The sequence below is a fragment of the Seriola lalandi genome, unplaced genomic scaffold (assembly GCF_002814215.2).
Source record: "Seriola lalandi dorsalis isolate HSWRI2012SDOR001 ecotype SW California unplaced genomic scaffold, Sedor1 jcf7180002053944, whole genome shotgun sequence".
In the NCBI taxonomy this organism is placed as follows: Eukaryota; Metazoa; Chordata; class Actinopteri; order Carangiformes; family Carangidae; genus Seriola; species Seriola lalandi.
Window position 1 is genome coordinate 24,194 of NW_019524497.1, and position 23,183 is coordinate 47,376.

Here is a 23,183-nt window from a genome sequence, read left to right on the forward strand (position 1 = left end):
GATGTGTGCATATAAAAGCTGCATCAAAAGCATTTACATAAAGTTAGACTTGCACAAACATTTTCTTGACCTTGCGGAGTGGAAGAAAGTCTGTTGCTGTTACCCATGGCAACACAATCACCTTAGAGCATCACACCTTTAAAACGCACACATAAACACACACACACACACACACACACACACACACACGTACAGGCACAACAGTCACAACTTACAGGGATATCAGCTGCTGTCACGTCACTGGTCGTGGTGCTTTTAACTACTCTAGTGTATTAATAGAATACAGAAATGGCTCCACGTCTTTCCTTGTACAGATCGCTGCACTGATTCAGCATCAGCATAAAAAACCTCCACATTAGCAAGTCAGAGGGGTGCATATGACAGTTATGACGCCAATGAGGCAGAAAATGCAGCAGTTACAGTAGTGGCCACCGCTCAGTTAATCATTCAGTGTTTTTTCACCGTTAAGTTTACATCCCTCCTCGTCTGACTCTCGCCCCCTCCCATGCAGCTCTGGTGACATTCCTCCCATGCCAGCTGGACATTCCAGTCTCCACTTCCCCCACAGCGACCAGAGGTGCCCCAGGATCACTATTTCAACCTTTTAGAAAATGTCCTCGTACAACATCCCGGCTTTTCTGCTCTTACATGTACGAGAGTGCAAACCTCTGTCGTAGCCCTCCACTGAGCCTCAACTGTGTCATGTTGGAGTTCCGTTCAAAGAATCATGCTTAAGGTCAAAGTAATGTTCTGCTCCCAGCATCATCAACTGTATCTTGGTAGAGTTTAGATTGAGCCCAATGTGAGGAACTGAAATCCATTTCAGACACTTAGCGGAGGCAAACAATCTTGTTTTAAGCTTTTAAGAGTTTTGTAGAGTTTGTTAAATCCGTGTAATGCACGTAATCTGAAATTGTAAAAAACAGACCAAACATGGAGACATAGGGTTGTCACCTGACTGTAGTGGTGAGACATAGCACCATTTATAATAAAAATTACAGTGAACAATATCAAATTGATGCATGCTGAATGATATTCAAAAAAAACAAAACAATGGTTTTTGTTGCATGTTTAAATTTCTTCAATAAAAAAAGGTCTTATCTGAGTTATTACATCATCCATGCAAACAATATTCATTGTCAAGCCACACATTCATATTCCTAGTGTCTCCCAGTTTGTGTTCACACCAGAATATCACCAAACCACCTATCCAGCACAGATAGCTCCATTCATCTATAATCAGAGTCAGGCCAGCTTCACAAAAAGGGGTCTCACATACACACGGGAAATATTTATCAGGTTATGCTGCACAGCACAAACCCATCACAGGCCAGCAAATGGCCTGCAGCATTATTCTGCATACAGCCAACATAGGGTGTCAGCATCCGCCAGCTGGAGGGAGGTGAGGGAGACGTGAGAGAAGGGAAAGGGGCGCACCATCCAACCAAGGGGAGGAAGGTGTAGTATGGAAATAGTGGAGGATGAAGGAATGAGCGCCGGCACATAGTAAAAGGGGGGTGTGGGGTGTGGGGTGGGATGAAAGAGCGAGGATGAGAGCAGGCGTCGTAGAGAAAGATTCACTTACAGCAGGTTCGTGACAGATGAAAGAGGAGGTGCGAGGAAGTTTCAGCACGTTCTCCTCCAGTGGAAGCGATATCCGTCCACAAAACCCGACATCGCCACAGCAAAAAGCACCTCATGCAGGGAGTCAAGGGAGGCAGGCAAGAACAGGGCGTGTGTGTATGTGTGTGTGTGTGTGTGTATGTGTGTGATCAGGATCTGGCTTTAACGCATGTATGTGTGTGCTAGCGGGAGGGAAAGTGACTGAGGGACACAGAGAGAGAGAGAGCGAGAGAGAGAGCGACTCTTAGGAGGCAAGAGATACAGAGATTGTACAAGCTGACTGGCTGGTGTGAAAATGGGAGGGGGCTGGATTGTCCAATAGCGTGGGAGATGAGCAGAGTGAAGGGGATATGGCAACAAAGAGACAAGAGAATTTTTCAATTCCTGCCCTCACTCTCCCTCACCTATCTCATCTCTCCCTCCTTCGCTGCGTTTGTAAGGAGAATGAGAAAAGCTCAAACTGCTGAAACAGAAAATTGGTGATGCTTCACATGAAAGAAGTGATGAACAGAAAAGCCAACCAGGTCTATCACTCTTTCCATCCTCCTCACAAACAGAGTGTAGGTGCAGGGCAGCTGACAGGAGGAATGACCAAAGCCTGCTGGGAATTGGTGGCTGGAAAGAATGACAAATGTGGAGCTCGGCTTTAAAGAGGGTGATGCAATTGTTGATGGAGTGGTATATAAAAGACAGACAGAGAGGAAGTGAGAAGTGAGAGACAGAGAATGGATTGAGAAATGGTTCAAGTTCTCCCCAAGGAAAACTGAAATTGTGATAATAATAAAATATAGTGGTAAAGAGCGAATGTAACATGTAGTGAAATATATACTGACAGGAAAATTGTGCTAGTGGAGTTTGTAGGATCAGTGTGTGTGTGTGTGTGTGTGTGTGTGTGTGGACGGCAGAGGCATGAGCGCTGTCCTCCTCTCAAGTGTCTGTGGAGCACTTGTGTGCATGCGCATGGGGGTGGGGACCAAACCATCTTCCCAGGATTTTGCTGCGGGAGCACCATGTTGCCATGGAGACTGCATCCAGTGCAGCAGAACACACAGATGGCTGCTCTCTCTCTCTCTCTCTCTCTCTCTCTCTCTATCTCTCTCTCTCTCTGTCTCTGTCTCTGTCTCTCTCTCTCTCTCTCTCTCTCTGTCTCTCTGAAACAGTCCAGTTAGCTTCTTATCCCTGAACTGCAAATCATAAAATCTCTGCAGGTTTAGAAAACCCTCCAGGTTATAGACAAGCTTTTGACACAGGCAAACTATTTCTTGATGGACGAGAGAAGAGGCCTATTCATTACCTGCGTTTTCAAGAAACTGCATGAGAAAAACTGCACAAAGCTTAATCACCAAACATCATCTTACAGTATATTAAAGAAATTCTGTATTTACACATGTCATTAGATATCCAGGAGGTGGAAAAAAAACCTCACATTTCACTATTGGTGCACAGACAAATCAGCCCATGTGGAGTGGACATGGTCTGCATTTGAATGCACATTATGTGGATACTATTATAATGTGATGGCTGGAGCAGAGAATGTGATGTAAACAGACAGTGGTTTAATCAATAACTCTATACTGCACTGGTGTTCCTGTTGATCACTTCCCAAAGCCCCAAGCTATCAGATTGACCTCCCAGCTTCCAGGCAGACATGACTGTCAGTTTATGCCAGAATGGTATAAATATCATTTGAAATTTGAACTACTTGAACAAAACATTCAGGACCAGGATTTGAGAGTTAGCTACATGTCATAATCTGTGTGGCCAGGAATTTAAAACTAGAAGAGAAACAGTGGCTTCCTGCATAAAAAAGCTCTACCCTCTTAAACATAAAGAAAAAAACAATCATATAGAGTATATATTGACAATGATGGTTTAGTTGCGTAAGGAAGCCTGTATAGGTTAACTATCAAATTGAAATGAATGGGAAACAGTGGGGATCTGCACGGTATGGAATTAGTATAAAAATACCTAGTATTTTTGGGGAAAATGGCCACCAGAAATGTGAAGTATATATAACCGGTATGGTCCTTTAAAGGTTGCAGTCTTCATGTTCAGACACATGAACTTAAGTTAATTTCTGTTCTTTAAGAGTACGGTAAAAACTTTTAAAGTCATGCCACTGCTCAGCTATGGTGACGCTGCGATTCCTGACCCAAAATCATCTCAAAAATCTTTCATTAGCTGTGTTACTTATGAGCGCAGGCTTTCATCTCACTGGTAGATTGTGTCTTAGATGGATTTTAAAATTGGGCTAAACCCAAGTGAATGTGGTCAGTTGGGTATTAGTTAGTCTGAGAATCAAGCAGCACTGGAGCTTTGGTTGCTGCAGCAGCGAGGTGTGTGGGGGAGGCTGTATGTGTTCTTATTCTGTTTCCTGACAGCGAGAGGAGGAATTGTGACATGTACAATCTCAGTCTTTCTTGTGTTGTCCAGCAACAAAACAAAATGCACACTGACAGGCACACATGTTAGAAATCAAGACTGAGGCCCATGCTTCCACCTCACTGTCCAGATACCAAGAATATCTGCTGAATATTTCTGAATTAGAGAAAGGACATCTGGCTTTGCTGTGATAGAAACAGTGAAATAAAAACAACTGGATGGACACTGACTGCTTCCTATCGTACTGCATGTTCACCTATTGCACCAATCAACATGCCACAAACTGCTGGTGCAGCAGGAGGGACAATAACGTCAACACTGAGCAACCCTACTTTAAGGTGACTGTGTTTTATGTTACCTTACTGACAACAGACCTGTGAATTGTGAGAGAAGTAAAGAATACTGCAACAGCCATAGAAGACGCTTGTTTTCAACTTGTGATGTCACATGATGCAACAACAGACATTGCAAACAAAAACCACAAATTTTTGTGTGTGTTCTGTTGTGTGCACTTACCCATCCATTTTCCTATGAATAGGTTGGTCACTAATGAAGGTTAGCAGGTGCTCTAGATTCTCCAGATGCTCCTCTTCTTTCCTTAAGAAGAGAACAGCTGGAATTAACAGACAGACTTGCCCAACCTACATCAGCTGAACTAGAAGCAAATTTAGCACATGTATTTATAACACAGGCACGAGGCTTTTGGAAACGACAGTTTGTTTTGTTTTCATATTAGCACAGATTAATTGCAGCCAGTCCTTGCATCCTGTAGAGGGACCATGAACTTTAACAACTATGTCACATACATTCTTCTTTAATTTGCATTACTTTAGTGCAAATACTTTATTATTTACTTTAGTACTTACATCTAGTAAAGGGCCAGTTTTGTTGAGGGCCTTCATGGCTCTTTGCTGGGCGTAAAAGCAAGAAGTTAAGACTGAATCAGAAACCAACTAAACTCTGTTCAATTGCGCCATCTAGTGACTGACTGAAGACAAAACCACCTGCAACACCTTCATGTATTACTGGATGGAAACGGAGGGACGCGTAAACTTTCATACCGTGCTGGTGAAAGGACAAAGCGGGGCTGTGATCTCATGTTTTGCTCTTCTTTAATGTGAAAATTAAGAGACACGCACTGTCAATTAAAAATAAAAGCCAAATCAGGTAACAGCTACGAGAAACACAAGGGAAGGGTTGTTGTGCGTGAAAGCTTACGATCGACAAGACAAACATTTCGTAGATATTTAAATCGACGCACGGGGACAGCAATAGCCACTACCATAGGTTCATGATCGGCTGTCCACACCTATGTCGTCACAGGACCTCGTGGCGCAACGGTAGCGCGTCTGACTCCAGATCAGAAGGTTGCGTGTTCAAATCACGTCGGGGTCAATTCTTTGAAAACTTCAACAATAAATTTGATACGTGCTGAGAAATGGTACATTTATTCTGCAATGTTAGAATATCAACTCTCTTCAGAATATAAGGACGTAACAGCCTTTTCTCTGCAGTAGTCTACTTGTACCTGTGTTCAGCCACGGGCACTCTGAATATCCTCGATTTTAAGTTTATAAGACCACTTGTGGAAATACATTTTTTTTTTTTTTACCTTTTCCTTAAAACACATACCACTCATTGTAATTTACAATTCATTTAAATTTAATTATTCATTATAGGTGTCATCTCTCTGTGCTTAACCAGTACCAACTTAAGTTCAATTCAAAAGTGCAGTGAAATAAAAAAACAACAACAACAACAACAAAAAAACACATTCAAATCAAAAAAAATAAACAAATCATTCATAACTATTGAGCAGTCTTCTTTTTTCCATGGCTGGATATGAGGCATAAAAAGTGTCTTCAGTCACACGTTTCCCATACAGAAATTCATCACAGATGAGTGATAATGAATTCACATGCACTTCTGGAAACACATCACAGTGCATCACGAGTGGATTCTTCATGGTCTTCCGTTCCAACCTCAAATCTGATTACAACACACTTGTAAACAGTCTAATACCCATAGCTGCTATGGTGGATTAAGTTTGCAGCACAAGCAACGACACAGTGTGATCCTCTGTCACGTTACTAAAGAGCACAGAATGTAATGTCAGCAGGACGCTGTCTGAACAACACTTTTTCCCCACATAGACAGTTTGCTTTAGTGCTTAATGCCTCGGGCTTTCAATTTAAAAGTACATAGAAAAGCATAGATTAAAACATGTAAATATATCACTTAGAGCAATTCATAGCTGATCTGTTATCATGCATTCTTGAAACAATTGATTAATTAATTGATTAATCTACCTTTTTGGTCCAGCCGCCTCTTCCCACATTAAAGAACATCCAGGATTGTCACTATACAGGCTTTGCTGTGTTCCTTTTCATCTGTTAGTCCTGTACAGTCAGTCCCTTTTTGTGTTTTCTCTGTCTCTTTAAGATACTGGCGTCCTCTGTCCTCTCACATGCTCTTCTCTGCTTAAATGCTCCCTCACAATACAACTTGCAAGTCTCCCTCTCTCTCTCTCTCACTCACTCTCACTTGGTCCAAGTTTTCCCCCACCCCACCTCCTTTCTCTTCTCTATTCATGCTTGTTTCTCATCTTTCACTGGGACACACACACACACACACACACACACACACACACACACACACGAACACACAAACACACGCACTCTGAGCACCCAGTTGATGAGGGATAGCCCTGGTGAGAGTGCAACTTGGTGAGGACAGCAGGTCACCTCATGTCCTCAGGAGACGACTCACATGAGATGGTCCTCAACAGCTCTCATTTGACATCAAACAGCTCAGTGACCGCTGATGTAGCGCTTTAAGTACCAGACTGTTGTGTGCAAGGCCTCTGCTTTGACCAACCACAAAGGAGAATTTGCATATTTATAGCTAAAGACTTCATTTTCATTGTCACATAGTAGCCCACTTTCTTTAAAAAAAACAAAAAAACTGCCCATATATTTCCCAAATTCCCCCCATTCATTCTATTCATCATGCCCCCTGATTTGAAATGCCAGGCGACTGCAAATGTCCCCATTGAGCTAGCGCCAGTGGGAGGGATGGATGTGGGGAGGACAAGAGAACAGTCAGAAAGGAGCCTGTATTGACCAGATTGTTCCAGAGAGTATTATTACACCGAGGGCTCAAATGAAATGGGTGTAAATAAAACCCTGTTGCCCAAGTGACTCAACTGAATGTCTCTTTCTGTCCAAAATCTCACTTACTGCTGAGCAGAGACACCAGGGTGGCACAGTGGTGGTGGACAGATCATTTGAAAGCCAAGGGGTGAGGGGGCTGGAAATACCCAGTGTGGGTTCATCAACAACAATGTGTCCCATTCAAATGTAATTTTCTTGTCAGAGAATTTGCAACAAGTTTGAAATTTAAATGAATATACTGTACCTATGGTCTACAAATCTGGATGAATTTGTCTTTCTGAGCCCAAAAAGTTAAGAGCCCAACTTCTCTGCTACTTGAACTGCCGCCTTCCAGCCAGACTGACCGAGAGAAGAAATAATAGATGAAGTGAAAGGTAAGTACTGGAAACTGAGCAGGCGTCACTAAGGAGACATCAGCACCACTAAGACTTGCAAGGATTTCAATGACATGGGTGGATGGGGAGACATTTCAACCAGAAACGCTGTACATAACACTTAAATGTAATGGTATGGTAAGTGCATATTCCATATACAACTAAAGTAAAAAGGTAGAACGTCACCCTTTATTGCGCACAAAAAGACAAAAAAAGAAAGAAAAGATGTTACGATTTTTGAACGTGGTCTGACTTCCAAAAATCAAAGTCCTCACAGTTCAAAGCAAGTCCTCAGTTGCCTTGGTTCCACTGAAGGGTAAAACCATGACAGGGTAGGGGGGGGAGGGACAAACAAATTTTAACAATCTAAAGCACAAAAACATGACAAAGCTTGGTTTCTGTCTCTGAATAAAATTTTAATCAAGTGTTAGATCCTTTGAAGTTTTGTTCTTCCACATCACCAGGCTTACTTCTGCCTCCAATGCGTCTGAAGAAGGATATAAGCCCAGAGCTGCTCACTTGCCCTTCCACACGATTCCTCGCCTTAGAGCGATTCAATGGAAAGACTCCTGCAACTTCTTCTCTTGTATTTTCTGTCCTTGAGCCGGACGAGTATGACCTTTGAGACATGCTTCTCTGGAACATGTCCCCCAGACGGAAACCAGATGCTGGAGATCGCCTTGTTTCATCCATGGAGATAGACCTGAGGATGGGAGCCTGCGACACAGCCCTCTGGTGGGGGCACTCGGGAAGAGACGCAGTACCCACGGATGGAGATGTTAGACTGTCCCGATTGGGAAGACAATTGCCTTCATCACTCTCCCACACTCCATCATCCAGGTCATCTCCACCAGAAGTCGAGGACAGTCTCTGTTGGTGTGCTTGTCTGTTTCGCTTAGGGATGTTTCTTTGAGAACAAGTAAAAGGGCTCAGGATAGTCCACGGGGAGCCCACGTCCCCATTGTTGGCAAAGAAGAAGTCTCTGGTCCTAGGCCGCGGGGTACTTGGAGTAGCCGGAGAGTCTTGCGGTCTCCCCGAGCGCCGCGGAGTGCCTGAGACTCTGTCCCCATCAAGGCTACTTTTGCTGTTTTGGTAGCGTAGCACCTTCCGAGTTATCGCACGCATCTTCTCAGCTTCCTCCTTGTTTTCCGGTGCTGCTACTTGCTCTTTCTGCAGTTTGGGTTGTTTCTTCTCAGGCCTCCTCTGTTTAGTAGAGGACGTAGTCTCAGTTTTTTCTGCTGACTGACCAGGACTGCGAGGACTACGGCCGTTGGGGGATCCTTCGACTGGGGGCAGCAGGTTCCTCCTACATCTGACTAATCCCTCTGGAACGTTGGTCAGAAAGCTGTGTAAGGCCGACTCCAAGCTGGCCGAGTCCCGACCAGGCTCAGGTACCGGGCCAGACATTGTGGAGCGTCGTTTTCCTGTAATACGGATGCTCTCCTTCCGCTTGCGCCTCTGCTCTGCAGCCTCTCGCTCTTGGTTCTCCTGCAGCCAGGTAAAGGGAAGACGTATTCAAGTACACAGGGCAGACTTATAACCCCAGGGGGACAAAGCTTGTTGAAATTCAAAACACTGAACATCATTTTTCCCCCCATGATGCACATGTAAATATATTGCAAATTCTTTCTAGTCTTACCTTTACAGCTGTATCAAACCGCTTGCAAAAAGAATGAAAGATAGAGCAGCACTCCTCCATTTTGAAGGTCGCCGGGTCTTCACAGAAGTACTCAGCAACAGCATTGCTCAGGCCATTCAGCTCCTGGAGAGAGGATTCCACGTCGGCCAGCTTGGCATCAGCCCTCTGACGATTTAAAACATAAAGAAAAGGGTAAAAAAAAGAAGAGGGATGCAAAGTGCACAAAGTTTTCACAAGCTCGGTTTGTGGAGGGGGGGGGGACTTTACCATGAGGAATGTCTCCATCTGTTGCAAGAAGCCAGGCTGTGTGCTGCTGTACAATTTCACTTCCTTGATCTTCTTCACCTCTCTCTCAAAGTCTGCGATTACCTCCTCTTTACAAATTCTGCGGTATGGAGCAACATTCACACACTGACATGACGTGTTCCGAGGAATGCAAAAATTTGTACATTAAACCAATCAAATTCAGTTTTGGATACAGATACAATATTTGAATTAACTGTTAGTAAGCAAAACATGTTCAGTTAAATAGAACCAAATACAGAATAGACTGTCAGTAAAATAAAGATAGCCACCTTGCTGCCATCCCGATGTTTTCAAGCTGGCTGGGAAAAGTCAGCAACTCAGAATCAATGTCCTCTGCTTGCTGTGGGTGGGAGAGACAGTCGGGTTCATAACTGATATATAGATATAGTATGATAGCATCATCACTTCACAAATATTTTCTTCAGTGAGCATCCTGTCCATCCCAGGGCTCCTCCTCACCTTGGCAACATAGTGCATGAGGTTCATGCCAGGCTTGTTGGCCTTGGTGTCTGCCAACTTGAGCAGAGACGTCATCCTGAAGCCGATGGCATTGGCACTGTAGCCACCCTGAATGATAAATTATTCATATATTTCAATTGTCAATTCATTAGTATAATAAATGAAATGAAAGCACAAAAGGGCAGCTTAAATGCATCAATAATAGAAATGTGATTCTGAAAGAGAAATACCAACAGCGTTCATGTAATTCCCAGCTTTCAACACCAGCCGAATGACTGAGTGGAGTTCATCACAGTCCAACAGCTCTAAGAGGAGAGAGGAAAAAAGAGATGGAGACAAAGAACCTTAATATAAACATCAAATGGTATAAAACAGACCCAGTTGGGATTGTAAGCACATTTTGGTGGAAGCGTGTGAGAGGTTACCATTAGCTGCTTTGGTCATGACACCAACAGAGTTCTTCACTTCCTCCATAAGAGGAAAGAATTCCTCCCTCAGCACCATCGTTTTCAGGCGTTCCTCGTAGCTGAAGGAAAGACGACATAAGCAAAACTGCTACTTACTGTATTAGCTGTAGTCAGTTTCTCAGTTTTATTACCCATTATTAAACTTAGAGAGATCTGGATATGGCAACACTTTCTTTTTGTTTGCTTTTTGCTATATATGAAGTCTACGGCGCAAAAGTGGTAGCATTATAAAAACAATAGAAGATACTGTATGCAAGATTTAAAAAATAATATTCTATACATTTCTTCACTGTCAGCATAACAGCAGATAGTGTGGTTTTTTTTTTCGGGGGGGGGGGTCATGGTGCCAATGGCTGTCACTGATCATGAAAAGAAGTGAGTTCATATGTGTGAGACTTTTACACATTTTAGTTGGCTATCACTGCACACATGGCTAACTAACATGCAATCAAATATTTTATAAATGTTTTTGTAATGTGTTTTTTGGAAAACTCCAGACTCACCCCGGCAATTTGACCAGCTGCACCATGAACTGGTCAGCCTCAGGTAACACAGACAGGTTCCCACTGAACGACAGCAGATGCTTCATCTAAACAGGAGGAAATGGAGGAATATGTAATATTACAGTAGTTCTTATTCCAAGACATGTACATATTCATTATTCTTATTTTATGCATACAGGACCAAAGTGGAAAGATGAGCTGTTGTTACCTCACTTTCTTCTGGTAGCAGTTTACAAAGCTCTTTCAGTTTGCCTGTTCCAAATCTGAGCCAGTTCCCCTGACGAATGTCCTGTACCAGTTCTGTCACCGGCCTGCAGGGGGAGACAGAACACAACTCTAATAAAAGGGTAGCATACCTCCATACTTCACAATCACCATCACTCATCCAACATCACAATAATTGTTTGATAAATTCCTCAAGGTGGTGTATTCATGTGCTACAGTGCACCTATAGGAGACTAGAGCGCTGAACACAAACAATGACCAAACATAGACGCCTTGAAAACATTAATATTAATTTAGAAGCCACAAGTTGTTGGTCGGCAGCCTACTTTCACATATTGGATCAACCTCTTCTGCCAAGGATAATATTATTATGCTAAGTTACAGATTCAAGCTATAACAAGAAATGTTTAAATGAAATGAAATAATGAATGTGATCGTTTATTCCATGACATGACTGTTGATATAGTCATTCAAACACGTCACACTTTACAGTGTCCAGCATGTGATTTCAAAACCATCATGGAATGAACTTCATCACTACCACACAGAAACTCACGCAATTTGAATTGGACTAAGTTGCTATAGCAGGTATTATTGCAGTACTTAGCTGCTCACACACATTCAGTGCATTTGATATTCAAAGTGACGGCTGAGTGAACTTTGGGCTGAGAGTGACATCATCTTGATAAGTTGCAGACACAGCGCCAGCATGTATCTCACAACTACCTAAACCTAAAAATATTTACACGTTTACGCAATTTTGTGTAACTATACTTTATAATATTAGACGTCCAAATCAACTTCAATCTTCCCTTTCAACTCTCACTGGTCAGAACTATGTTTTCCTATCATTAAAGTGTTAATAAAATTCGTCATAATTGTTCAAACAAACATGTTATCCCATATGTTGCTCCTGAATGCTGTCAAATGATGTTTAAAAAGGCATTTCCATGTATTTGAATATGAAACCACTGAGATAAAGAACCTGCCGGTTGGGTAATGATTAGCACAGTGGAAGTGGTTCATGCGTATATGATCCGTATTTCCAGCATCCACTGTGTTTGACATGAAAGCGCCTTTCTCTGACCGCTGCTTACTGTAGCTGCACCAATTGGAGTCAGCTTAGCTCTTGTTGTGCATCCTTTACTTCGTGTGTTGCTCTACAGTGTTCAATATTTTTCTCTATTTTAGATTTTTTACCTCAGCTTTTACTTTACCTCTTGAACTGTCTCAGGAAGATCCCGATATTCATACTCTTTTTAGAGTCAAGGATTGTGACCTGTGGTGAAAAAGGAACAAAATACATCACTAAACAGATACCTCTGTACAGCCATATTCAGATGAGACAAGTCCACATTCAACATTATAATTCACATCATTTTTGAGGAAGCAAAAACCCTCCCAGTTCCTCACTGACGATATAATGGGTGTGGAACTTTTAAAAATAACTTCCTATTTTCTGTGTTCATTACTTCCCTAGCACGTGGATTTTGTTTCAGTTTACTCATCCATAAAAACTTAGGAGCGTCTACATCACTTTCTGGAAATCAGCCACTGTCATGGTTTCAAATATGACCCAAGTGCAGCCCAAGTTGTTTACCTGAGGCTCCTGTGGGAGGAGGTCCATGCCGTCAAACTTGTTCAGACCCATGACCCTTGAATTGCGTATCGATGCCCGTTTGTCCACATGACTGAACAGCTCCTCCATGCTGCGAATGTCCAGCACCAGGTCCCTCTGAGGCCGCTTAGACGTCCAAACATTCAACTTGCCCAGGACGCGCTGGCTGGGGATGGTGTCCCAGTTCAGCTTTTTCATGGATCGTCTCTGGACATCACGAGAGCCAAAAGAAGTGGTAGTGAGAGGAGGAGGAGGGGGAGGCGGAGGAGGCGGAGGAGGAGGAGGTGGTGGTGGTGGCGGAGGTGGTGCAGCGACAACACATATGGAGGGAGTCACAGCAGAAGATGCTTGGAGATCTGAATCTTCCTGAGCATCCGGTGGCGAAGGGGGAGACGAGTCTTGAGAGGAACAGTTGGGAAGAGATGCAGATTTTAAAATCAGCACTCCCTCCATCTGTATCTGTCAAATCCCAAAGATGATTGGATGAAAGTATCCCACTGCTGGCCACTCAGATCTGAGGAGACACAGAAGTATATAGCAGTGTTTTAGACAAACACTCACTGGTAGCATCTTATAAAGTCATCAGGAACAATCTGCTCCAAATGTAATGTTTTCTCATTGTTTCATAGGTACATATGAATGTTTTCTAGGTAAGCAGATGCCACAGTTTTCTAAATATCAACATCACACGTAACAAAAATACCATAAAAGTGATATTAAATACAGCAAGTTAAATATTTAAAGAAGAATCAACTTGTAAGGTAGACACTATAGTTTGTGCCACCACTTTTTTACTCAAAGAAAGACATATCGTTGTTGTTCAACCTTCTACTTTTCATTTTTGAAAAACACAGTAGCATAACATTTACTCCAGAAATACAACACCCTGCTTGAAGTATTGATCTTCAGTGCATCATAGGAAACGCCATTGAGGAAATGTCACAAATTAATGCTCCTGTCTAAACAGCAAATGAAAATGCTTCACATAACTCAATTTATACCTTATATTACTCATTAGAGCCTAGTGGTAAATTCGGCATGGATGGCATCCACCAAGAAACATAATCACACATTAAACGTTACTCTCTAATTTGCTCCTACACAGTTTGCTGCCGTTTATTTTCGTGGAGGGGGAAGCTGTAGAATAAACAGGCAAACCAACTGCAATTAAATGTGATTACATTGAAACACATTCTATTCGGTGGGATATTCCTATGCGGAATTTTAAAGTTCGGATTTAAAAATCCGAAAATATACTCAAAGTTGTTCAATCATGTCTGTGCGACAAACAAAGCATCATTGATTTGACGTTTTTCTGTTGAAGTTTCGCTGTCAGTTACATTCACATCCTCGTTCGTGTTCCTCCTTAACAAATCATCCGGCAAACAAAATAAAGGGTCATAATAGAGTCTGGACTGTCACAAGGGCAACATTACGGATTTATTTTACTCACCGTGCTTTTAAAATACAGCTGTCAAATAAATCCTCACTCCGATCTCTCGCCTCGTGCTTCTGCAGACTGCCTCAGTCAGTGTCTCACAAACAGCATCACAGGTGCAGGGCGCGTCTCCGCCAATCAAATTCAAGTCTGTGGTACCTGGATGGAAACGCCTTTTTATCGTGAGGTAAGAAAAAAAAAACATTGGTATTTCTGTTAATGTAAAAAATTACAAACAGGCAGGTTTAACGGAGTATAGTATTAAATGAGTATGTGCGAATACAAAAACTACCATGTCCTTTATTGCTATAGATAAAGATAAAGGCAGAAGGAGCTATCATATATTCACAGATGTATACATTTAAAAATTCAATTCAATTTTCAACTCAATTTTAACAGCAACAGGAACAGATGGAGAGCAGTAAACACTGTTGATTGGTAATTGTAAATGTGAAAACAGTTATACCCATAGGTAATAGTGTTATCTGTATGTGCTGTTTATTGTTAATTGTTATGGTGGGAATAATCATACCAATACCAATAGGTACTAGTGTTACCAATAGTACAATAATATTAATTATTACTACTAATAATAATAATAATGAACACAACAGCGCCCTGAAGAAAACCCCCGATAAAAATGTGGTACAAATGTGTGGATTTTTTATTTTTTGGTGGTTTCATTAGACAGCATATTAAGAAATGTTAATAGCGTTGGGGGGGGGCTTCTGTCAGCTGTCATAATAATAATAATCAAACAGGAAGTTTTAAATTTCATGGGAGAAGTTAGATAAATGAGGTTGATCAAGAATAGGTCTTAATGGCAGTGGATGACTAATCACAAGATTATAAAGTTGAATTTGACTGAATCCAGATGGCTGCTGCTGCTCTACTCCACGTGCAACAGGAAGTTCACCAGTGGAAAACAAATGAGGTGAAAGACACAAACAGGAAATACAGCCAGACCATTTGAAAATGTGTATTTTTAATTTTTGTTCCATTGGGGTGGGGCAGGGTGGGACTTTTCAGGTCTGAGCGAGGAATGAAGGCAGAGTATCACATCAATCCATGACACGACTTCATTGATCATCTTAAATACCATTATGTGCAATCATTCATACAGTACAATACACCAGCTCAACCTAGAAAATATCGATTGTACACAAATAAAATATCTCATTTTATAAATCTTCATTTTGGTGTAAGAGGGGAGGAATTTCAAAGGGGCAGGTTTGGAAAAGAGGAGTCACATTTTTGTTAATATTGCTGTGTGGCGGTCAAACAGACCAGGAGCTGGCCAGCGAAACTGCAGTTTTTGCTGTAAGTGAGGCCAAGGTCTTCCTACAGCTGGAATAAAATACACCCAGTTGACACACTGACACATAAGAAAAAAAAAAAATCTTAAGAATCCGTTTTTGATATTTGCTTCTCATCAAAAATCAAATCCACTTCCTTTCACGACTGTCCTCACGAGTGCAGCATTAAAAAGTGAACCCTGAAGCACGGCGTTAGGCCAGTCCATGCGAGCTGGCACGCAGATGGCCAAGAGTAGAGCATCGGTACGCTCACAGATATCTGCTCCTATACTTTGGATCGCTGTCTGCCATGCAAATAGAGAGGAGACGAGAAGCTGGAGGCCTGACACATTAACTGATGGAGGTTTCACAGAGCACTCCCTTCTGTTTCTAGGATTAAATGCAGCATGGTAAAACATTCATTATACTGGATTATCTTCATTTGACTTTGCAGCCGGTTCTTCCTATCAGTTAGTGTAGAATATCTTTTCTTCTTCTGGAGTATATCAATTACAGATTTAGTTGGCCTGAGGCATATTGTCATGTTAGTGTGTCACCTGTAAAATGCCTTAAATGTCATGCTCATAAAAATGAGGGATTTGCACAAACCAGAAGTTCCAGTGTACAACATGTTGATTCAAACAGATTAACACATACAATGTACATAATAAATACAGTGATGCATAAAAATTCAACATTACATTTGCAGTACCATGTGGCAATACCATCTCTTAATTGTCAACCATTCATGATTGTTTACTAACATTACACTAAGACAATGTTTCAGTTACAGGAGATTTAAAAAAAAAAAAATTTGTTTTCCAAATCACCAACGACAAAATCATGTTGAAATATTACAATTAGTAATATTAGACGGCTACACTAATCTTCACGGCGAAGAAATGTAACCATAGACAAATATATTCTGCTTCAGGAGGACTGGAAGATATGACCCTAGACATTGCAGAGACAAACAAAGTTTAAAAAAAAAAAAAAACACATTTCAATGTATCATGTATCAATGTGAATTCCTTGTAAATACAGCCCGTTAGACAATGTAATAATGGAGTGAATCCATTCAAGTTTGTTGGATCTTAACAGACTGTCATAGGTCAGCTGTCCCTCAAAGCTTCCTCAGTCCAGACTGAACCAATCAGCGTTGCTTAAATAACCCATGAAAACGTAGCAGGGTTTCATCATCCAATCATCATCCAATCATCATCCATCTCTCTCAATTCTCTTTGGGTAAATAAAACAAGTAAATCAGGTAACAATTCAAATCTGTAGCATTTCTCATAACCTCAGACTAAACACCAGCACACGTTGCCCTAACACTATACTGTCCTTCACTCTGAGGCATGAGACATACAGCTGAGTACAACTGATATAGTTAGAAAAAAACAAAGACATGATGGTCAAATTAACCAAAAACTAAACTAAACACAGCATTGTCTTTTTTTATATATATATTTAAGCTACAAACAATTGTATAATATTTCATTTCAAAAGTGAAACAGTACTTAATTTGAAATGTACATTGATTGGAAATGTCTGCACATTCCTTTCCAGTGTAGCAAACAAATCCCCTTCATGTGTAGTTTGACTTCTTTTTTCTGTACTTACATTAGATCATACATAAGGAGGCACACGAGGAGAGTGATAAGGTTTGGAGGAGTTTTGATGTTGTGTTTGGTTACATCTGAATGTATTTTAATGGGTTTTTACTATTTTTCCTTTACTCATCTGTCTCTGTTGCTAAGATGGTGTGGGACTGAAGTTTAACTGAGATCACTGGGAGCACTTGAGGAGTACGATAATGGCCATAAGAATGACTAACACAAGCGCACACAGCAAAGTAGTGTTGAGATAGAAGGGGGTTTAAGGTGAATGGGGGAGAGGGAAGGGGCAGATGAACAGTTTCTCTGGGAACAAAGCACAAGGAGAGGGTTCGAGTGGAAAAAAGAGGAAGTTGGGGAAAGAGGCACTAATAGCCCCCTGGCTGTTCATGAAACTGGCCACGTCGTTTCTTGCTGCATTCATCAATAATACCCTGCAATCCATCTGTCCGATCTTCCTTCATCTGTCCAATCATCCAGCCACACGCTCATCTCATTTCTTCATCCACCAAATTATCTGTATGTGTTTTCCCTCTGTAGTGGTCCTCTGTAAGTTGGGGGTTTCAACAGGTAACAGGTGGAGGTGGTCAAGAAGGAGGCTGCAGGAGGTCCAGCAGGCCCTCTCATTGCTCCTCTAACCAGGAGGGCTTGTCGGCCCCTGGAGGCCTCAACTTTATGTTGAACTGCTTCAGCGTTTGCTCCAGCTGCTGCTGGTTGCCAGCAAAGTATGCTGAGATGGCATTATGAAAGAGCAGGAGCTGCTTATGCATAACCTTCACCTGAGAGACAGAGACAAGAGAGTTTAGGAATTTGGTTAGTGTGCAATTTATCACAAAGAAAAACACTTTGAGTCAGCGTGGAGGTAAACACTTTTTTGATGATGCAGATCTGTCCTGCAAACCAACCTTATTCTCCTCCAGGAACTTGAGTTTAATGATGACGTCTGAGCGGAGGCGTTCATACTTCTCCTTATGCACTTGGTATTGCTGCTGAGCAGCATCTATACGGGCCATGGCAACAGCATCCCTTGGACCCAGACTCAGTTCCTCCAGGTCTGACCGGTAGGCATCAAACTCCAGTCTGTTCAGAAAAGCAGAAAAGAAAACACAGAGTTTCAAGAAAAAGAGGAACACTTCAAAGATCCAGACCAATTTTCAGTGTCATCATAAAGAAACCCTGAACCCTATCTGTCTGCTCCTTGTATTTATAAATGTAATTCTTAGTCCAGTTTAGATGATTTATTCTCATTAATCCTGTTGGAAAAAACAACTTTAAAATCATTTTTAAATCTGACCACTTGGGGGAGGCAGAAACAGGTTGTGAACACAACATTATCACCTTTTGAGGTTGATGGGGAACTTGTTAACAATGGCTTATTTACAGATCCAGCAGTTAAGGAGCACTTAATTTGGAGTTTGTTTCTGGCCACGTAGTGTCCAATATTCACTCTTTTAACTAACTTTAAAAACATCTGGCTCTTTAGCTGCTACATGTTCTACTCGTGCACAGTGTGTTTTTACAGCTTTTTCACAGTGAGTGAACCAAAATAGTAAAGTGGATCAGACCGCTACACATCGAGCTGAATCTCACTATAAAACTGCAGATTCACGTGATAATTCTCTGTGGCCTCATCACTTTGAGCAACTCAAATCACGTTGTCATTTGATACAGGACAACATCCGTATTTCTGTGCTCATGTTTTGTCTAAATCTCTTTGCTGATCGTCCTCTGAAAAGAGTTTCCATCCAGTTTCTTGGGTGATATGAATAATGTCCTTACCTTGCATTTTCATACATCTTGATCGTCATCAAGGTGTCCTCCATGGTCTTGTTGACTAGTGTGTTGATGCTGGACACAAAGAAGTTAATGGCACCAAGTAGAGTCTCCCCGTTCTTACACAGCAACTTCTGAGTCTCTGCATTGTAGCCAAACTCATCCTGTATAGAAAAACAAGGCATTAACGCACACTATGCAGAACACAAATGGTATTAAAGCCTCTAAGCGTTAAGACAGGTGACATAAAAACCACATAAATACATTTTGAGGCCTCACCCTAAGCTCTGGAGATTTCTGACTGAGGTCAGCAAAGGTGTCACCGAGCGCATGCTGCGTCTGCACCATGTTGTAGAAGTGGTTGGTCAGTGCTCTGGCCAGTCGCAGGACGTTCTCGTATTTCCTCTTAGTGTCTCTCAGCACTTCGATCTGGGCCTCCAGCTCCAGGTCCACAGTCCGGGAACCCCGACCGAAACGCTCCGAGATCATTTGCTTTGTACACTGACGCAATGAAGAAGAGGCACAGACACATCAGTAACACAAAGCAATTCCTTCCTGTGACTTTAGCCTGCTTCATAAAGACATGGGGAGAAGGGGATTCAGAGGATCCTCAGGCCAAGAAACATAAAAATCACCAAGTAGCTCTTTATCTTGAAACTATCATCTATTCACAGCTTTACTTGTTAGTCAACATTACAGATACCTTGTAAGTGTTGAGACCCCACTTCTTCATTGTTTCTAGTTTTTCCACAGCCACACCTCGGGTCAGCTCTTCTGCCGTCATGGACGAGCTGCTGCTGCTGTGGTGCATGTTGGACCCTGAGAGAGAAGACCCAAACGAGCACAAGAAACATGGTAAACAACAAACACGTTGAGGCAGACATCATGATTAACCCCCCAGCAAAGAACAGACCGAGTAGAGAACCAGCTACTGAAAGTGCATTCACTTTACAGCACAGTTTCTTTTCAGCACAGTTTGTGCTGCTCTAAACTGAGGGAAATCTGTCTGCTATCTTGCAACCCATGTCCGTCACCACTGACCCGTAAAGCACTGTAGAGCATGCATAGGAGTGAAGTAGAGTTAATGGGCGAGCAGCAGAAATGAAGGTGGCAAGAAATACTGGGGAAAACAAACTTAATATTGTAGACGCTAAATTCTTTTCTATTGAGCTGTGATAAGATGAAAACACACTGGACTACAGGGATATTTTGGGTCACTGCTACACTATTAATCATTGTGGAGCCTTTTGAATGTTCTCCTCTCCAGTACCTTGGTATTCATGTGATTGGCCTGCTATATGGCAGATGACAGAACTGCTCGGGGGAACGCTACTTCGCCTGGCCTTCATACGCAGGTCTGTGACAGTGGATGAAGTGGGGGGTGGGAGGTCGTAGGGGAGGGTAAGGATGAAGGAATGGTTCAGGGTGAGTATGAATTAGGGAAGGATGTGGGAGTGGGATTTATATAGTTGGGATCAGGATTCAGAATGATAGTTGGATATTTCGGGGTTTAGAAATGAAGTAATTATTGAGGTTGCACAAGCGTGCCAAAAACGGAATGACAACGTAGGAGGAAGTTTGTCGAGAGGAGCGGGAGACGCAGGAAAGACAGAAAAGTGAGGCAACAATAGGGAGACGAGGAGGACGAGGAACATGTAGGAGGGAGTTGTGAAAAGGAAGTGGAGGATAAAGATAGACAAGTACAAAGATGAAAAGACAACATTTAGTGCATGACAGTCAGTGAACAATGCAGACAAATGAGTGATGGTGAAGACGGGGGCAGTTTGAACTGCAGCAGAACTGAATAGTGTGATATTAAATTAACTGGATCAGCCAGGCTTTTAAGAAACTAAATGTTTACTTAAGTTGTCACGGTAATATCTGACTTTTGACTTTGATATTCAAGGTCTTTATACAAATACACATGAAGGCAGTTTCTGTTTTGCTACACAAGAACAAAAAAGTGTAGACCCGTTAAAGGATGAGTTTACAACCCCAGAAGAAATCAACCAGGAAATAGAGGAGAAGTATGTTAACGAAATACTGTGACTGTGTCAAAGAAAAGTAGCAGCAGCCAGAAATAAATTTACTCCCCTCCACTCCACTGAAACAGAGAACATTTCATGAAAAGGGACAGAGAAGCTAATTCTCAGCCATTTGAAAGTCACACTCTGTATAAAGAACGTCTTTCCAAAATGAGAGATTCATCATGTGAGAAATATCCATGAGTCACATTTTGTGTGTTGTAGGTAACAGATGAAGTTCTTGCTTACAGAATCTTAACAGCAGTACTTATAAACTGGATATCCTAGATTCTAGAAACATCCAGCGTCGCTAAAAATGATTCCATCACATTTTGGAAATAAGCTCTCTATAATTAATAATAATTTGGTCTGTGGAGCCACCTAATCCTGTAACTGGGATCCTTTTGTTAAACTCTGCATTGTAGCGCACAGCAGGGCCTGAGAGAGAGAGAGAGAGGATGGGACAAAGATGCAGAAATATTAGGATCAAATAAGAAACAAGATGGTGTTTAATTCCCTCTGAAACTGTGAATACAGCGACACTGCTGAGGTCAGCGCCTTGAACTAGAAACTTACATGAATCCCTCAGCTGCAGACCCGCAGCATCACACCATGTATTGGATCTATTTATGATTCGGTGTGTAATTATTTTTGTAAGTTTTCATCTAAAAAGCAAAATATTAACCGCTTGCGAGCAAGAAGAAACGTTGTGAGGAATAGTGAGATGAAACGGTGTTTGACGTCGGGCATCTATGGAACTGTTGGGACGCTGTGGTTTCGAAACGGTTGCCTGACATTTAGGAACAATGACGTGTTTGATAATGAACTTGTCTTTCAGTGCTGTGAGAAGTTATCAAGGCCGCAATCATTTTTTATCTTTGATTGTGACAAATGCTGAGTGAACTGTAAACACTGCATTCATGAAAGAATGTGTACTTTGCACATATTTGATTGGTCAACGCGGCTCCTCGCCCATATCACAATGACTGCATTTTCTTTTTTTTTTGCTGGACAAGCCTGTGTTTTCTTGCAGGAGCTCTCTGTGTCATCACCTAGCTATGCTGAAAAGGATGGGGGGGGGGGTTGTATGTCTAAGCACATTCTTATGCAGTGCAGATTCAGATCATGTTTGCTGATTAGTCAGTTTTCAAGTAGTTATAGTTGCATTTATAAAAAAATATATATATATTATCTTTTTGACAGGAAGTTTGGGTAGTAGTCAACACATCATTATAAGAACACTTAGTTTGTTTTAAAATCAGTGTTCAGTAGTTCATCATTCACTCTACTGTCTCTATCCCACGCCTGGGCATTGAACCATGTAATCTGAGTAATAAGGAGCAGAGAGAGCAGAGGCCCACGCTGGCGATAAATCAGCACAAATTGACCACCAATTACTGCAAATTAATTTGCGGCATCATCTCATGGGAAGACTGATCGGAGGTCTGAGAAATCAAACTCTTCATTGTCCTCCGAATTACACTCACAGACAGACATCCGTAGTGACAACAGAGGGAGTCAAAAATGGGAGAGAGCGACAGTTCGGCTGAGAAAAAGACACTGGAAAGATGTCACAGATGAGTGAGAGAGACAAATAGTGAAGTAGGACTCTACCTTTGATTGAGCTGGTGGGGATGATACCCTCTGCTGTTCCTCCATACCCCCCTGATACAATGCTAGTCTCATTTAGATTGGGACCCGATACCATCACCTGCTGTAGGTCCTGCAAAGTTTAAACGGTGAAAAAAAACAAACAAGGAAAAAAAAAACAAAAAAAAAAACAGAGGAACAAAGGGAAGGGTTGTTGGGTGGTTTTGGGGGTGGGGATATGTAAACAAGCATTTATGACTTTGAGTGTTACATTCACACAGTGTAGACAATGTAAGTTAAAGGCTTATTCACTAGAGGGGGACAAACACGACTATGTTAGGAAGGTTGGTCAGTACACACATATCTTCAGGCATTGTCTAACTTCAACTACTTAACTAGGAGCCAAGAGGGAAAAACTTCAAGGTGTGTGAACAGCAGAAAACACGCCTCTAAAGTGCACAGTCAATAATTAACCTAACTAAGGATTTAAGCTGAATCTCCTGCCATGATGCTGTTGAGAGAGCGAGCAAAGGAGGTTTAATCACCAGACGTAGAGTCTAACCCGAGCAGCGGCTCCAGTGATCTATGCAGCAGGAAATGCTCAAGCAAACTGTTTTCTCCTTCCAAAATAATCACCATCACAGGCTTCAGCGCAGCTCTGGATCACAAGGGGGTGGG

General features: G+C 41.9%; 3 protein-coding genes and 1 non-coding gene across 10 annotated transcripts in view; 1 reads left to right on the forward strand and 3 right to left on the reverse strand.

Annotated features, from left to right (window-relative positions):
• Positions 1-1,778, reverse strand: part of LOC111652342 (tripartite motif-containing protein 3-like) — a 22,231-nt gene extending 20,453 nt beyond the window's left edge. The window contains exon 1 of the mRNA XM_023402590.2: positions 1,586-1,778. The gene's annotated coding sequence lies outside the window, so the exon portion shown is untranslated. The remainder of the gene's footprint in view (positions 1-1,585) is intronic.
• Positions 1,779-5,328: 3,550 nt separating this feature from the next.
• trnaw-cca (transfer RNA tryptophan (anticodon CCA)) lies at positions 5,329-5,400 on the forward strand. Its single transcript has one exon. It is a non-coding gene; the product is annotated as a tRNA-Trp (tRNA).
• Positions 5,401-5,437: 37 nt separating this feature from the next.
• Positions 5,438-13,269, reverse strand: fhdc3 (FH2 domain containing 3). Its single transcript, XM_023402564.2, has 11 exons — positions 12,752-13,269; positions 12,369-12,430; positions 11,135-11,237; positions 10,927-11,012; positions 10,382-10,482; positions 10,191-10,261; positions 9,957-10,064; positions 9,767-9,837; positions 9,459-9,576; positions 9,192-9,356; positions 5,438-9,040 (listed from the first exon to the last, which is right to left on the reverse strand). The coding sequence occupies exons 1-11, from the start codon at positions 13,220-13,222 to the stop codon at positions 7,973-7,975; spliced, it is 2,424 nt and encodes an 807-aa protein (XP_023258332.2). The 5' UTR covers positions 13,223-13,269; the 3' UTR covers positions 5,438-7,972.
• A 1,906-nt stretch (positions 13,270-15,175) lies between these two features.
• arfip2b (ADP-ribosylation factor interacting protein 2b) overlaps positions 15,176-23,183 on the reverse strand; it is a 15,345-nt gene continuing 7,337 nt past the window's right edge. For 3 of the 7 annotated variants that reach the window (XM_087172991.1, XM_023402578.2, XM_023402576.2), the window contains 7 exons: positions 22,530-22,638; positions 21,297-21,353; positions 19,595-19,710; positions 19,171-19,392; positions 18,898-19,055; positions 18,024-18,198; positions 15,176-17,897 (listed from right to left, as the gene is read on the reverse strand). In XM_087172991.1, the coding sequence (XP_087029117.1) occupies positions 17,742-17,897; positions 18,024-18,198; positions 18,898-19,055; positions 19,171-19,392; positions 19,595-19,710; positions 21,297-21,353; positions 22,530-22,638 (993 nt within the window). In that variant the 3' untranslated portion in view covers positions 15,176-17,741. Of the gene's footprint in view, positions 17,898-18,023; positions 18,199-18,897; positions 19,056-19,170; positions 19,393-19,594; positions 19,711-20,161; positions 20,249-21,296; positions 21,354-22,529; positions 22,639-23,183 lie in introns of all 7 variants that reach the window. The other 4 variants (XM_023402579.2, XM_087172992.1, XM_023402577.2 and 1 more) reach the window with 2 other exon arrangements.

Excerpts from the sequence above, each read along its gene's own strand:
- fhdc3 (XM_023402564.2), bottom strand. The coding sequence starts at position 13,222 with ATGGAGGGAGTGCTGATTTTAAAATCTGCATCTCTTCCCAACTGTTCC. Across the intron at positions 11,013-11,134 it reads TGCTACCAGAAGAAAGTGAG|ATGAAGCATCTGCTGTCGTT; the intron begins GTAACAACAGCT and ends CCTCCTGTTTAG. Across the intron at positions 9,041-9,191 it reads GGTTTGATACAGCTGTAAAG|GAGAACCAAGAGCGAGAGGC; the intron begins GTAAGACTAGAA and ends ACCTGGCTGCAG.